This window comes from Penicillium daleae (assembly GCF_028827525.1).
Source record: "Penicillium daleae strain IBT 16125 chromosome Unknown utg000002l_segment0_segment0, whole genome shotgun sequence".
Lineage (NCBI taxonomy): Eukaryota > Fungi > Ascomycota > Eurotiomycetes > Eurotiales > Aspergillaceae > Penicillium > Penicillium daleae.
The window spans coordinates 2781893-2796949 of NW_026623150.1; the positions used below are offsets into that span (position 1 = coordinate 2781893).

Below are 15057 nucleotides of genomic sequence, written 5' to 3' on the forward strand. Positions count from 1 at the left end.
GAGGTTCTGGGGAGTCTATGGTTTGATGCACTGATCCGGTCTCACGCTGGCTTTGCTTCTCCCCCGTCGAACCAGTACTAGCCTCTCATTGATCCATTCCCAAGTTATTCCCTCCCTTTGCCTCCCAAAAGAACAGGCCTGGAGCCCTACACACTGGGAATTGGAACGTGTGTTCGTACTCATTGCTGGACTAGTTCGCTTCCCGGCCCAATCGACGTCAAGCCTTTCCCGAGACCTCACGGGAATTGGAGAAAAGAAAGCAAAACCTCGCCAGTCTGCGGAAATTCAGCTCTCGTGCTCGGCTTGATGAACCATTGATTCATTGGACTACAGCGTGATTTTCAATCTCTCCCGCTGCAGCCATCCTTCGTCTAGTCTCCGCCCCGTTGCGCCTCCCTCCTGTTGCTGGATGGTGATTTGAGGTCCGTTGGTACCGCCATCTCTCTGAGCCTGACCGCAAAAAGCTTCAAGCTCGTCGCTCGTTCCGTCTCGTTGTCGTCTGTCTCTGTCTCGGAGAACACCCCTTTCGCGTGTCCTCCGCGTGGTCGATTTTTGTGGATAAATTCCCAGTCATTCGCTACTTCAAACAGTTCAGTCTTGTTGCAGTCGCTGCAACACCTTCAAGCTGGCTTACTCGAAGACTCACGGTGTTCTGGTGAGCCTCCTGTTTCTGTTTTCGGTTTCTGTTTTGCCTTCGTCTCTCCTTTGGGACGCCTGCATGGTGTTGCTCTTCATCCTGGTTCATCCGGTTTGAATTGCTCCCCTCATCGGTGTGACATTGGACCACTCCCCCTGATCTAGCCTGCGTGTGCGGCCTTCTTGTGTTTCGTTCTATTGAATGTTTTGGCTGACTAGTTACTGATTTTCCCCGCCCAGTTCGACCCTGATTTCCAAACGCCTCTCATTCTAGGCGAGTCGTTGGATTTCTCGGATTCTGAAGAGTCACAGTTTGTCGGTGCATTTTCAGACGGCCTGTGGGCCAAGTCTGAGCCAATACTGTCTATGTCTAGTTTCCAGAAGCCCGCTGCCGGCTCTGTACTCGGTATGTCTACCCCGCGATGGATACATGTTGCTGGTGTTTGCCTATACTGACACCCCCGATTCAGACTACGCCTCCACGCGGTCTTTGCAGGATGCTAGTTCGTACTCGACATACGGCCAATCCCCTTACGTGACTACTTCTCTCGTCCCTCGCCCATGGCCGACCAGGCCAGCCAGATCTCGGACTGTGTCCCCTACATCCCCAACAACGAGTATGGTAGCTCGTACGAAGAGGCGCAGTCGCCCATGATGGGTGCTCGGCCCCGTCAAGTCCCCGAGATTGTCACATATAGCCCTCAGCGTGGCTGTGAAGGTACTCGGGTAGTGGTGCAGATTCAGTCCCCATTTGACCTGCACAGCTCGTCTTATGGTGCCTTGTACATCGTCTTTGGAAGCAAGAAGTGCGAGTGCAACCCACACTTCCTTGGCTTCCAAGCCACTAACTTCCAGTACTGCCTCTCGGCTGATGCCCCGTCATTCATCTCAACTGGTTCCCCCTCCGTGGCGGTCCCCCTCCAGGTCGTCCTGGAGACCCAGAGTGACTGCCCGCCCACAACCTTGCAGGTTGGTGTGTACACCTACGAGCATGTGTCCCAGCCCTCGCCCGACGCTGAGTCAAGGAAGAGAAAGTTCTCTTCTTACTCGGACAACGCGGTGGCCGCTTCAGTACCCGCCAAGCGCACCGCAGGCCACCAGGTGGTTCCCAAGGTTGAGCAACACGACAACTATACCTACCGTGAAAACCGCTCGGCCTCTTTCTCGCCGTACCTGCAGACTCTGCCCGCTATGACAGGATTCGTCACCCCGTATCACGCTGCCTCTTCCCCTCGTGTCGGCCCTACTCAATACTCGAGTGTCTCGGCCACTTCCCAACCAGCTCTGCGTGCTCCCTCTCCTCTCACTCCCGCCTGGAGCCCATCTTTCATGCCTGGGAATGATATGCGGAGTCAAAGTATCGCCATGGTTCATTCTATGTCCCAGCGCCGGGGTCCCTCGCCAGCACGCGTTTCCAACACTGGCAACCCTACATTGATCCGCACCTCCACCTTGCAGCAGCAGTCCACCGGCCTTGGACAAAACTCCACTTTCAACCCGTACGCTATGTACCCGACCAAGGCTGTTCTGAAGCTGAACGGTGATTTGAACTCCATGGCCACTGGCTGGAGTGCGGAGGAGCGTGAGGCCCAGCGCCGCCTGGTGCAGTTCACTCGCTCTCAGACTGGTAGCACGATCAATGCCGAGTTCAAGCCTGTGACTCTCGAGGAGCGCGCCCCCAACAGCATTTGCATTAGCTGCATTCACTGGGAAGGCAAGGACGAGTGCTTCGTTACCAGTGTGGACACTATCTATCTGCTAGAGTCCCTTGTTGCTGTCCGCTTCACTGTCGAGGAGAAGAACCGTATTCGACGAAACCTGGAGGGCTTCCGCCCGCTGACCGTCTCCAAAGCCAAGGCTGACAGCGAGGAGTTCTTCAAGGTGATCATGGGCTTCCCTGCACCCAAGCCGCGTAACATTGAGAAGGACGTCAAGGTCTTTCCTTGGAGCATCCTTGCCGAGGCTCTGCGAAAGATCATTGGCAAATACGTGAGTACTCCAGTCATCCCTCGAATCGTTCAGATCGACTAATTATTTTGTAGTCCGCTAGCTATTCATCTACCGCAGGGGTGCTACCCACACCGATGACAAATTACGCCAGCCATGGCACTGGCTCTGACTCGGGCACCGAGCCTCATGGCGCTGGTTCCCCGCAGTCGCTCTCTGATGCCGGCCCCGTCAGCACCTATGGTCACCACCACGCCTTGCCTGCTCCGGTGTATGTCTCGCAGCCAGATCAGTCTGGTGTTTCGATGGCTGCTGCTTCCGATCTCCGTGTGCTGATGCCTCCCATCAGCCAGCCTTACTCTTCTGTCGGAGCGTACTCATATGCTGCCATCTGCCAACCTCAAAATTCTCACGGTCTGGTCGCTTCCACCTCGCGGACATCTTGGGAGATGCACAGTCTCGGCGCTTCAACTCCCTCCACTACCACTGCCTATGGCTACATGGACCCGGTGTATCCGATACACGATGGACCGCAGGGTCACTGATCTCTGAACTCTAGTCGATTTTGTGTTGTGTTTGTTGCTGTTGATTTTTTCCCTTTCTGTTTTCATATTTCCCCCCTCTTGCTCTGTTGAAGATACGATTTTCCTTCCTGTCACTCCTTACGCAAAGCCCAGTCGTCGCCGGCATCTCTAACAGATTCAGAAAGAGCATCTTTCCTCGGAAAGCTGTTCAATTTGCACTCTATTACGAGGTCCCGGTCAACAGCTTCTTTACGATTTTCACGTCTCTCCTTACACTTTTGATGCCTTCAATGCCCCCTCGACCCAAACATATTATTTGCTTATTCATCGCACCGCGGTTTGACACCCTGTTTACCTTGCATTGTTTTGTTCTTCTTTAGACGGTGTCTTGTTCATTCCTTTTTTTGGGTTGCATACTTTGCCGGGCATTTTGGGCTTCCTCTCCTTTTTACACTACTTATCTGGGCTACTGTACGAGTACTTGGCATAGCATGGGCGCTGCAGTCATTCCTTATGCATTCGCAGGACGGATTGGGATAGATTTTGGGATTTTTTGGATATTGATTCGCCGATATTTTGGATTTTGGGATCTTGGACGTTCTGGACTTGTCCCTTTGCGCTTGTCTATTTCGTTCCCGGCGTATCGGAGATTGGTTGTTCTGCGTAAGCAATGCCTTTGGAGTCGTTGTGTTGTCTTTGGACGCTCGAGGGCTTCCTGGACTCTGCTTGTGGGGAATCATCTTCTCTCCGTTTGGATTAATTTGGGACTCATCTTTTTGATTGTTATTTGCTTTGAGCTGAGGGTTGTTATTACTGTTTACTGCATCGTTGTGGCGTTTTGGGAAGATAGCACCCCCTTTTATGCTGGGGGACTTTTTGTGTATCTTGTTTATTTTTATCTCGTTCTAACTGATCAAGTCTTTCCTGATCATCTTTGGATCTTTGTTTTTGAGATTTTTCTCGAGTGTATACTGTATTTGTTTGTCGTGCTCCAGCAGCGTGCCACAACTACCTAGTATAGTTTTCTTCGCCCCGAGAATGTCTACAACTCAAATGTGAATACTCTCCATCTTGTGCTTATTTTCCCATTGATTTTCTAACACCTATTCGTATAGTGATACCGTACTCTATTCTTATACTGAAATTGCCCCATCAGGATTATTATCTATGAATCATAGGGCCTGTGTCTTTAGATTTTTGACTAAGGCTTTCCGCCGCCTCCGACAACGGATCACCTAACTTAGTTAGCTGCATATGATTATGTAATACTTTTCTATAACTAACTAAGTTAACTAACAAACATACAACCTTTTGGAACCTAATTGAATGCTAGTGTTCAATCATAGAAATAATAAGTTGCAGTTGCATTCACTTTGCAGTCTTAGTAGTATCCTCTATGATTCTGTGTTATTAAAGTAGAATCATATCACTGCTCATTCACAAGTAATGTCTTCCTGTTTCTAACACGTCAATTATGTGATGTCGTAAGACTTAACTTCACGATTTCTCCACTCCTCTTTTATGACAGCTACATCGGTGTGTCCGTATCAAAGCTATCACAATGTACCTTTCAAGCCCACTCTTAATTGTGGGCTTATTTTCTCCATTCGGACCAGAGGAAATTCTCCGATCTCCATAAGCACTCGCCACCTCAGGGAGTCATCTGCTGATTAAGCACTATCTTATCGCCACACGTGATCTGGCGGGGCGAAACCGGTGGAAAAAGGCAAGATCCAGTGACTGACTCACCCGAGGATTGCCAACTCTTCAAAGATACTCTTGCCTCCCATTTAAGCACATCGGTCTATCGCCTGCCATTGAGCCGATTGGGAGACTATCTTGTTTTTTCATAAATATTCTTGCACACAATTGACTCGCCCCGACAACTTTCTGTCGACACACTCATTTTACCCCACGATTCCCAATTCCTCCGCACCCACAGCCATGGACGCCATTAAGGAGACCTTTGCCAAGTGCAAGGAGCAAAGGCGTGCCGCTCTGGTCGCCTATATCACTGCTGGATACCCTACTACTGAAGAGGCTGTTGATATCCTTCTTGGATTGGAGAATGGCGGTGCTGGTATGTTGTTTCGCACGCTGAGGTTGGCGGGGTACCTGGAAATGATAGATAATTGGAAACTAACCACTCAATTTGCATTGTAGATATTATTGAACTCGGTATCCCTTTCACAGACCCAATCGCAGATGGTCCCACTATCCAAAAAGCCAACACCAAGGCCCTCGAGAACGGCGTTACCGTGACCACAGTCCTTGAGCTTGTACGCACCGCCCGACGCCGGGGCTTGAAGGCCCCCATTATGCTGATGGGCTACTACAACCCTGTACTACGCTACGGCGAGGAGCGTATGCTCAAGGACTGCAAGGAGGCTGGTGTCAATGGTTTCATCATGGTCGATCTGCCCCCAGAGGAGGCCGTTCGCTTCCGCGACCTCTGCGCCCGCACTGGGTAAGTCAATCGGATGGATTCAAATTAGAATCGAATGAAAGTAGCTAATCCATGAATTAACAACACAGTCTTTCTTACGTTCCTCTGATCGCACCCGCAACCTCCGAGTCTCGCATGAAGCTTCTGTGCAAGATTGCCGACTCCTTCATCTACGTCGTCTCCCGCATGGGTGTTACTGGTGCCACCGGTACGCTGAGCGCTAATATTCCCGAGCTCCTGAAGCGTGTTCACGAATACTCTGGCAATGTCCCCGCTGCTCTTGGATTCGGTGTTAGCACTCGTGAGCACTTCCTGGCTGTTCAGGATACTGCCGAGGGTGTCGTCATTGGTAGTCAGATCATCACCGTTGTTGGGAACGCTCCTGCTGGCCAGGCCGCCAAGGCCGCCGAGGATTATCTCTCCAGCATTACCGGCCGGAAGCGCGAGCGTGATACTCAGGGTTCTCTGACCCATGAGATCAATGTGATTGAAGCTGTTCAGAAGGCCCTTCCTGATGCCGAGTCTGCCCCCACCAAGGTTATCACCGAGGCTGACACCCCTGCCGGCCCTGGCCTGGCCGATCAACTGGAGGCCCTCAATATTACCAAGGACCCCTCTGCACAGCCATCCCGCTTTGGCGAGTTCGGTGGTCAATATGTTCCCGAGTCCCTCATGGATTGCTTGGCAGAGCTCGAGAAAGGATTCGATATTGCCCGCAATGATCCCAAGTTCTGGGAGGAGTTCCGCTCCTACTACCCTTACATGGGCCGCCCCAGCAGCCTTCACCTCGCTCAGCGCCTGACTGACCATGTTGGCGGTGCTAACATCTGGTTGAAGCGTGAGGATCTTAACCACACTGGTAGCCACAAGATTAACAACGCTCTGGGTCAAATTCTTATTGCTCGTCGTCTGGGTAAAACTCAAATCATTGCCGAGACCGGTGCTGGTCAGCACGGTGTCGCCACTGCCACTGTCTGCGCCAAGTTTGGTATGAAGTGTACTGTCTACATGGGTGCCGAGGACGTCCGCCGCCAGGCCCTCAACGTGTTCCGGATGAAGCTGCTCGGTGCTTCCGTTGTTGCCGTCGATGCTGGCAGCCGTACTCTCCGTGATGCTGTCAACGAGGCTCTCCGCGCCTGGGTTGTCGAGCTCGACACCACCCACTACATCATTGGTTCCGCCATCGGCCCTCACCCCTTCCCCACCATTGTCCGCACCTTCCAGTCCGTTATTGGTGAAGAGACCAAGCAGCAGATGAAGGAGGCTATCGGCAAGCTCCCCGACGCAGTTGTTGCTTGCGTCGGAGGTGGCAGTAACGCCGTCGGTATGTTCTACCCCTTCTCCGACGACCTCAGCGTCAAGCTCATTGGTGTTGAGGCTGGTGGTGATGGTGTCGATACTCCCCGCCATTCCGCCACTCTGTCTGGCGGTTCTAAGGGTGTCCTTCACGGTGTCCGCACCTACGTTCTCCAGAACGAGCACGGCCAGATCTCTGACACTCATTCCATTTCCGCCGGTCTGGACTACCCCGGTGTTGGTCCCGAGCTGAGCGCTTGGAAGGATGCTGACCGTGCCACCTTCATTGCTGCCGACGACAGCCAAGCTCTTGCTGGCTTCCGTGCCCTCGCCCAGCACGAGGGAATTATTCCCGCCTTGGAGTCGTCCCACGCTGTCTGGGGCTGCATGCAGTTAGCCAAGACCATGAAGAAGGGCGAGAACATTGTCCTGAACCTGAGTGGTCGTGGCGACAAGGATGTCCAGAGTGTTGCCGATGAGCTTCCCCGTCTGGGTCCCAAGATCGGCTGGGACTTGCGTTTCTAAGCGGTGCATCCTCTCGCATCTTTCAATGAATCTCAGGGCAGCAATACTCTCGGCTTTTCATTGTTATGAGGCTGGTCAGTGCGGTGGCTTTATGCCTTATTCATCCATTTTCATGTTTCTTTGATGACGTTTGAAGACTCTTTACTAGATGATTTTGCACGGGAGTTTCAGAAAAGCGTGTATTCTGATTTGTTTCTCCCTCTCCCTTCTTATGCGGAGTCTATTCTTATGTCCATACTGGGTTTTTATAAAATATATGGTCAATATTTTCAGTTCTCCCTGCGTTTCAGTAGAGTCGAGACTGTCAGCGCGGCAATATGACATTCTAATAATCTAAACCAAACCAAAACATCCACCTGTATAAGGGCTTTACCTTTCCATTCTTCTTCTTTCTCCCCTGGAGATACACAGCTTTCCGACAGACATCGAGATTCTTCGGATCCTTTTTTCCTGATTCCTTGGGTGACGACTAGCTTCCTCGCTCTCGTCGGGCTCTCATCTTCTGACTGGTTGCCAGAAAGGCACTCGATCACACGTTTTCATTCTGCAAAGCCTACACGATCATGAATGCCCTTTTACTCTGACTAATGAGCTAGAGAATGTGGTCCGGGATGGACATCAATGGAAGCGAAATCTCGAGAGACGAGCATACATCTATTTTCTACGCAGCAGAACTTCGAACTATTGAGGTAGTACTTGCGAGGGTACTAGTAAGTAGAGGCTCTGCCAGCCTTAGTTGAATACACCATGTGAATTATCCCTTACTCGTTGAATGCATTAAAACTAAATTCTTCAAACTAGGAACATTCCGATTCGTCGAGGGCAGAGGATGAAGATCTGAGGAAGCAAATCTATACTGGTAAACCAAAGGAGGTTCCTTTGGAACTGGCTATAGGAGATCCATGCAAATGGCATAGAAGGAGCGTTAATTAAGCCTATAGGAATTTGATTGCAAAAAACGGCTCTCATTCCAACATACCACATCTGATCAATTTGGACGCCAGCTCTGAAACACCCAGCCCCCTTCGGCTGCCTTTGTAAATCCAATCCGCGGTCCTGGTTCACCATGCCTCTCCTCATACATATCCTCTACCTCGTTCACAGGCCTTGCCACGCGTACTTCAAACGGCGCTGCTACTAATGCAGGAATACTCAGACGCGCCTGCACCTCTCCTGTATTGCCCCGAACAGTTATCAGAGCTACAATGGCGAGTATAATGCCTAGCAACACAAGCAGCAGATTTGCGGCAACCAAAGCAAACAGGGGCGCTTTAGGAACGCGCGCAACAAGAATCTGTTCTCGCACTTGGGACGCTAAAGCGGCGCGTGGCTCGAATGCGCCCGACGCAACTGCCAAGGCGGTTTGACTATATGCTAGTGCAAACTGATCTGCGATATCCTGTGCGGAGTTGCCCAGCCCTGCGACGCTAGCAGCCTGAATGAGGTTTGGGTTCCCAACGTCTGTGTGGCGCTGTGTGCCTTGCACAATAAGGGTCGTAGATGTATTAGAGTTGCTAGAATTCCAGTTCTTGATAGTGCCGTTGACGGAAGAGTATTTGACGTCGTAGACGGTGGATGTGCAGCCCACTGCCACGATAGTAGCGCCGCCGTGTCCACCGGACAGAACCTCCGGGTCATTTTGCAGGGCTGCTGGGCGTGCATTGCGCATATTTGCTAGGATTATGGCGGAGTAGTAATAGGGGTTGCCAATCAAGGTTTCATCCGTGTTATTGTTGAAGCCAGCAGAGTCTGTGAAATAGGCCATGGTCACGGAATTGGAGGCGCCCACGGCCGTATTGACGGTCCCTTGGAACGCAAATGGGCACTTGTAGGTTGTGCCAACCCCGGAGACATTGCTGGGGCTGGCGCACTGGGAGGTAATGGGAGAACATTGCGAGTGTATGGCATATGTTGAGACTGTGTAGTCAAGAAGCGATAGGCGAGATGTTTCCGGGCTCGCGATGTATGCGTACTGATCTTGACCTACAGAGTAGATTGGGACGGTCATTGTATCTGAAATGTTGGAAAGAATTCTCATCGGGTCGGGGTTAAGTAGGACATCGCCCGAGACAGGGTTGTTGAGGTTACAGCTAAGAAGAGTGCTGTCTACGTTCGTACAATTCTGGTACAAGCCGAATCCAAGCCCTGAGGCATCGGAGTTTGCATTCACTTGGATGAAATTGATGGTCTTGGTCGCGAAGTGAAGCCAGGTGTCGGTAACTAGGACAAGTGTGCTAAATCCTTGTTAAGCTAGCGACTCGGTAGTATTCTTGGAGACTGAAATAAAACGTACCTTAAGAAAATGCCTAGGGTCAATATGGTCGTCAGACTCTTGATCGCTCTCCCCTGGCGCTCGCGTCTTCCTCTCCAGCCAAAGGAATACATCAACCAGCTCCAGAGGGCAGAGAACGAGCCGCTTGAAATCATGCGGACAATCAATGAGAGCTGGAAGGGTGTTGGTAGCTGCGCCACGTCATGATTTTCCGAGGCCATCAAAAGACCCTTCGCGACGGGATAGGACACCAAAGCGACACCGAAGCCAACTAATATGGGAGCGATAGTGCTAGACCATGAGGCAACGGTGGTGAGTGTGGTTGCACTTATTCGGACAAAATAGACATTTGGATCATTCTGGTTGGAATCAAATGCTAGATCACCAGAGGTAAAATCATTTTGTGTGATGCGATAATGAAAGACCAAGCCGAGCAGGAGGCCGGAGAAGATTAACATTGGCAATGTCATAACAGCGAACGCGATGAGAATCTCCTGTATGCGACCCTGCATCTTCTCCGCCCCTCTATCGTGAGCCAGAGGTACAGCTGATATTACTCCCCTCTTGTCCAAAGCTTCAGAGGTGACCATCTTTGTGTGAGCAGGAAGTGCGAAGTCTAGCTACTGGGGTTCAAGACACCATTTGATGGCAGCTACGGGTATTTGTGCCAACGGTTTGACAAGAGTGCAGCTGAAGAACACGAACTGCTCGCCAAATATTTTCGTGATCGTAAACGCCACCTGGACGCCACCAGAGCCTAGCCCGTAGAGATCCTGCATCTAAATACTCTACAAATGATGCATTTCCTGTATTCCAAAAAATCGGGGCTACGAGACCCTGCAGATCATGAGACGGTCTGACTGCGTGACCATGCCAGCGGCGAATCATCTAGGAAAGATTGCCATCCTGAAGCCGACATAGGTCGATGTCTAAAATTTTCTAAAATAACAGATGAAGTGACTTCTAGATTGGCAGTAGCGGGCCCATTTGTGATCATTGGAACCGAGTATTTTGCGGTAAAATGCAAGAAATAGCACTCGATTATCCGTCGAGTTAATTCTCACGCTTGATACTATAGGGAGTGCCGTCGAGGATCAAACACACTGTACTATGCATCCTGACAGCCTGAAAAAAATAGACGGATCTTTTTTGGCTTGGGATAAGGTTTCTTTGAGGTTGAGGTCTTGGTGGTGGACTGCTAGGGGGGTTCGGACAAACGATTGGCTCTGACGCTCTGGCAGCAGGTCTGTATCGGGAAAGCTACTACTGTAGGTAATTGACAGGCTGAGGTACGACACACAAGGCCAACGGGCATAAAAGAACGAGCCGGGCAGTGCTAGTCCAATAGTACATATTGCGAGAGCCGGTGGGAGCGACAGCTCCTGCCCTAAGAAGCACATGAAAAACTCATCCCCAATCTGTGATTTTCAACGACCTTTCCCTACAGCTCATCAAGCTCTTCCAAATTGTCTTCTTCCGATTCTGAATCTATATCCGACCATTGTATTTCCTTCGCCGACCTTCTGTAGGCTTTTATCTCTCTTGTTTGGGAATCAACTTCAAAGCCATGGTCTCGATACGCTTTAATAAGGTCCGCCCCGGAAGCCCATCCCGCATTGGATTACTTGCGCGGTATATAAAACTAGACCTAATTGACCCAGCATTCGTTGAAACGCGTCTTTGTTCATTTCATGCCTTGAATAGAAATCAATTGGCTCATCCGTCGACCAACAAAGGCGTGCAGGTCTGGGCCTTCCCACTCGAATTGGCGAATCGAATAGCAAGATCTCAAAGAGCCTTCCCATTCGAAGGCCCTCGTCTCCGTTTGCTTGCCTCTTCGGATTTGCCTAGATATACCGTGGCAGCCGAGGAATTCCATATTAGATGGGTTGCAAAACTAACGGGAATACTAATGCAGTGAGCGCTATCGCCACCCCTACCAGAATCAATATAAAAAAGACCGAGCTTTAAAATAGGAGGTTGTTGCACGAGCATCCTGCGCCAGCTAGCATCTTTCCGGACAAACCGATCCAAACTTTTAGTCATCTCGCAATCGGAAAAGTGAAAGTCGTTGTTTTGCTCGCCCTTGGCAGGAAAATTGGCAGAAAACATCTCTGCCAGCAGCGTATTGGATACCTTTTCTCCCGCGCCCCATTCGGATTCATTGATAGGAATGAAAAAGAGGGCATTTTCAATCCACGGTGACTTCGTGATCAGATTATGCCAGTCTCGACAGACACGTTGGCAAGACGTTAGAAGAGTGCGCATGTCTGTTTGAAGCAGAATAATTTCAAGAACCTCCGGTATTTAAAAGACTGGAGGAGTCAAGATTGCCGCAGTGAACGCCTTCCTGGCCGCTGATCTCGTGGTCGGTGCCATTTTGTGATGCCGGAAAGATAGTATCAACAGATGATTGGGAACTGTGGGAGAGCCCAGAAGGGCAACTGAATTAAGGCGATAGCTAAGTGATCAGCAGTAGAGTCTCACTGGTGAGTATAGTCGAATAGAATGGAGTGGATAGAGCCCTACCCAGACTACTCTTGCTGACCTATGTCAGGTGTCATGTGACCCAAAGTGACTCCAGAACACTACCTAGCATGAAGAATAGTTTCCAACAAATTCTCTGTTGCTCTGTCATCATAGCCCATGTGTAGGTTTATCCAAAGTCAACTCAGCCATGATAAGCAACTTCTGATTTCGGCCTGTGTATATGGATGCAATCTTTCGTAATGTGGATCCAGAATTTGTATTGGGAAAGTAGACCAGGGCGAATACGCAAAACGAAAAGCAAATAAAAAGCTGGAAACAGATACAACCGCACAGAAGAGTATATGCAATGGCGAATAGATGATCATGCAGAGACCAAAAGAATATTGGCCCTACACCCGCGCGCTCCTTTCTTCCCCCTCGGCGCGAACACAAAACCCGAGAAATTCCAGAAATACACTAGCCACGGCTTCCACAATTACGCATCGATGAGATTGCTGCTCTGCTGTTGCTCGCTGGAGTTGTCACGAGTATCCTTGTTGGCGATCTTGCGGGCGGAACGGGCGTAGAACTCGTCCAGGACGCGCTTAGGGATACGGTTGAGCAGCTCCTTGGGGTACACACGGAGAAGGTTCCAAGCGATGTCGAGAGATTCGTGGATCGATCGAGACTCGTATGGAGACTGGCTGATGAAGGTGCGCTCAAACTTTTCGAGGAACTCCAGGGACAGCTTATCTTCGGAGGAGAGGGCTTCCTCACCGACGACTGCCTTCATGGCGGCTATAGGGAGAGAAATGGGTTAGAATAGGAATTGTAAATGGTGCGGGACAGGGGGTCTATCTTACCGGCGTCACGACCAATGGCGTACTTGGCGTACAGTTGGTTGGACACATCGGAATGGTCCTTGCGGGTACGGCCCTCGCCGATAGCGGACTTCATCAGACGTGACAACGAAGGCAACACGTTGATGGGAGGGTAGACACCCTTGTTGGCAAGTTGACGATCAATGAAGATTTGGCCTTCAGTAATGTAACCTGCGGAAATTATCGTGTTAGCAGAATGGATACAATGTGTAGAATCGATCATTCAATTACCTGTAAGATCGGGAATAGGATGAGTGATATCTAAAAAAAAGGATTAGTCAATCTCCAGGGGCCCAGACAGGAGCGAAAATCGAAAAGCAGGAAGGTTGTCCTACCATCGTTAGGCATGGTCAGAATGGGGATCTGAGTAATGGAACCGTTACGGCCCTCAACACGGCCAGCACGCTCGTAGATGGTCGACAAATCCGTGTACATGTAACCAGGGTAACCACGACGTCCGGGCACCTCCTCACGGGCAGCAGAAACCTCACGCAAAGCATCACAGTAAGCCGACAAATCAGTCATAATGACCAGGACGTGCTTCTCCAGCTGGTAGGCATAGTATTCGGCGGTGGTCAGGGCCAGACGAGGAGTAATGATACGCTCAATAGTGGGATCATTGGCCAAGTTCAGGAACAGAGTGACACGCTCCATACTGCCGTTCTCCTCGAAGTCGCGAGTGAAGAAGCGGGCGGTTTCCATATTAACACCCATAGCAGCAAAGACAATCGAGAAGTTCTCCTCATGACCGTCGTGGACATCCTTAGTGGGACGCTTCACCAGACCGGCTTGACGACAAATCTGAGCAGCAATTTCGTTATGGGGGAGACCGGCGGCGGAGAAGATAGGGATCTTCTGTCCACGGGCGATGGAGTTCATGGTGTCGATAGCGGAGATACCGGTGGAGATCATTTCCTCGGGGTAAACCTAGACAAGCTATATCAGCTTTCATAGCTTCATATTGATTGAGCGAGGATCGCATACTCGAGAGTACGGGTTAATAGGCTGTCCATTGATATCCAGGTAGTCCTCCGCCAACACCTTAGGGCCCTTATCGATGGCACGTCCCGAACCGTCGAAGACACGACCCAGCATGTCCTCAGACACACCCAGCTTCAAGCTGTGGCCGGAGAACTCAACTTTCGTCTGACAACACAGTCAGCAAACCTCTCTTCAAATGTCAGCCTATAAAATGGCTATACCTTCTTAACATCGATACCCGAAGTGCCTTCGAACACCTAATCGCGATATGATCATGTTAACATCTTGGTCGTAAGGGGGGTAGGAAACGGTTCGGTATCGGCGCGCACCTGCACAACTGCTCGGCTTCCTATAGCAAAAAGATAGTATATCAGTTTCCGATTGGCAAGGAGAGCTCATGCTAGCAGTGAGACAAGCTTACCTCGAGCCTCCAGTACCTGACCGGAGCGCTCCGTGCCATCGGGAAGCGTCAAGGACACAATCTCGTTGTAACGGGGGAACTTGACCTATCGGGGATAAACCATGGTCAGCAAGCATTCTATGTTTAGTTCCAGGCCGAGCTGAGGGACGATCTCACATTATCGAGGAATACCAGCGGTCCGTTGATACCTCCGATAGTGTTGTAACGGATGCGGGGCTTGATGGAGGTCATCCGGGGGTCGACAAAGTCGGCCATGGCGGGGGAATCAATTCAAGATCCTCCACGGACACAGCACAGGACAAAGAAGGTCGGATGGGGGGTAGACGATAGTAAGAGGGTGGGATGGCCTTGGGGGGGTTGGCCAAGCTGTCTGGATGCTGGGAGCTCGGGCGGTGACGAGGCACGTGATATGGGTGACCACTGTTACTCCGCTTGGCTGCGGAGACTGTTATCTTTGCAGCCATCTATTGCTTCCACAATATCTCGGACTATTTGAGTGGTTGCCCGTCATTGAGATCATTAACACTATTCAAAGCATGCGCCAACACTCGCTGCCTATACTGTTCTATAGAGATATGACCCCTGCTTCCCCCCTTATGGATATATTATCGTCTCCGTGAAACCTCATGCTGCGGACAAGGAGCTTCATTCAGATGGGG

At 50.7% G+C, this 15057-nt stretch overlaps 6 protein-coding genes across 6 annotated transcripts; 3 read left to right on the forward strand and 3 right to left on the reverse strand.

Annotated features, from left to right (window-relative positions):
• Positions 1 to 855: 855 nt before the first annotated feature.
• Positions 856 to 1175, forward strand: N7458_001990 (uncharacterized protein; the record flags this gene model as incomplete). Its single annotated transcript, XM_056905373.1, has 2 exons — positions 856 to 1077; positions 1107 to 1175. Coding segments are annotated over 2 exons (291 nt in total), but the record flags the coding sequence as incomplete, so codon positions are not given.
• Positions 1176 to 1197: 22 nt separating this feature from the next.
• Positions 1198 to 3128, forward strand: medA (transcriptional regulator medA; the record flags this gene model as incomplete). Its single annotated transcript, XM_056905374.1, has 2 exons — positions 1198 to 2625; positions 2679 to 3128. 2 exons carry the CDS (start codon positions 1198 to 1200, stop codon positions 3126 to 3128), a joined length of 1878 nt encoding a protein of 625 aa, XP_056769481.1.
• Positions 3129 to 5051: 1923 nt separating this feature from the next.
• trpB (tryptophan synthase TRP5) lies at positions 5052 to 7374 on the forward strand (the record flags this gene model as incomplete). Its single annotated transcript, XM_056905375.1, has 3 exons — positions 5052 to 5187; positions 5271 to 5574; positions 5643 to 7374. 3 exons carry the CDS (start codon positions 5052 to 5054, stop codon positions 7372 to 7374), a joined length of 2172 nt encoding a protein of 723 aa, XP_056769482.1.
• Positions 7375 to 8362: 988 nt separating this feature from the next.
• N7458_001993 (uncharacterized protein) lies at positions 8363 to 10236 on the reverse strand (the record flags this gene model as incomplete). The annotated part of the gene is made up of 2 exons (XM_056905376.1): positions 8363 to 9608; positions 9668 to 10236. 2 exons carry the CDS (start codon positions 10234 to 10236, stop codon positions 8363 to 8365), a joined length of 1815 nt encoding a protein of 604 aa, XP_056769483.1.
• A 993-nt stretch (positions 10237 to 11229) lies between these two features.
• N7458_001994 (uncharacterized protein) lies at positions 11230 to 11914 on the reverse strand (the record flags this gene model as incomplete). The annotated part of the gene is made up of 2 exons (XM_056905377.1): positions 11230 to 11493; positions 11549 to 11914. The coding sequence occupies 2 exons, from the start codon at positions 11912 to 11914 to the stop codon at positions 11230 to 11232; spliced, it is 630 nt and encodes a 209-aa protein (XP_056769484.1).
• Positions 11915 to 12611: 697 nt separating this feature from the next.
• Positions 12612 to 14653, reverse strand: N7458_001995 (H(+)-transporting V1 sector ATPase subunit B; the record flags this gene model as incomplete). Its single annotated transcript, XM_056905378.1, has 9 exons — positions 12612 to 12913; positions 12979 to 13167; positions 13228 to 13257; positions 13332 to 13923; positions 13981 to 14142; positions 14199 to 14234; positions 14307 to 14326; positions 14399 to 14483; positions 14555 to 14653. The coding sequence occupies 9 exons, from the start codon at positions 14651 to 14653 to the stop codon at positions 12612 to 12614; spliced, it is 1515 nt and encodes a 504-aa protein (XP_056769485.1).
• Positions 14654 to 15057: the final 404 nt, after the last annotated feature.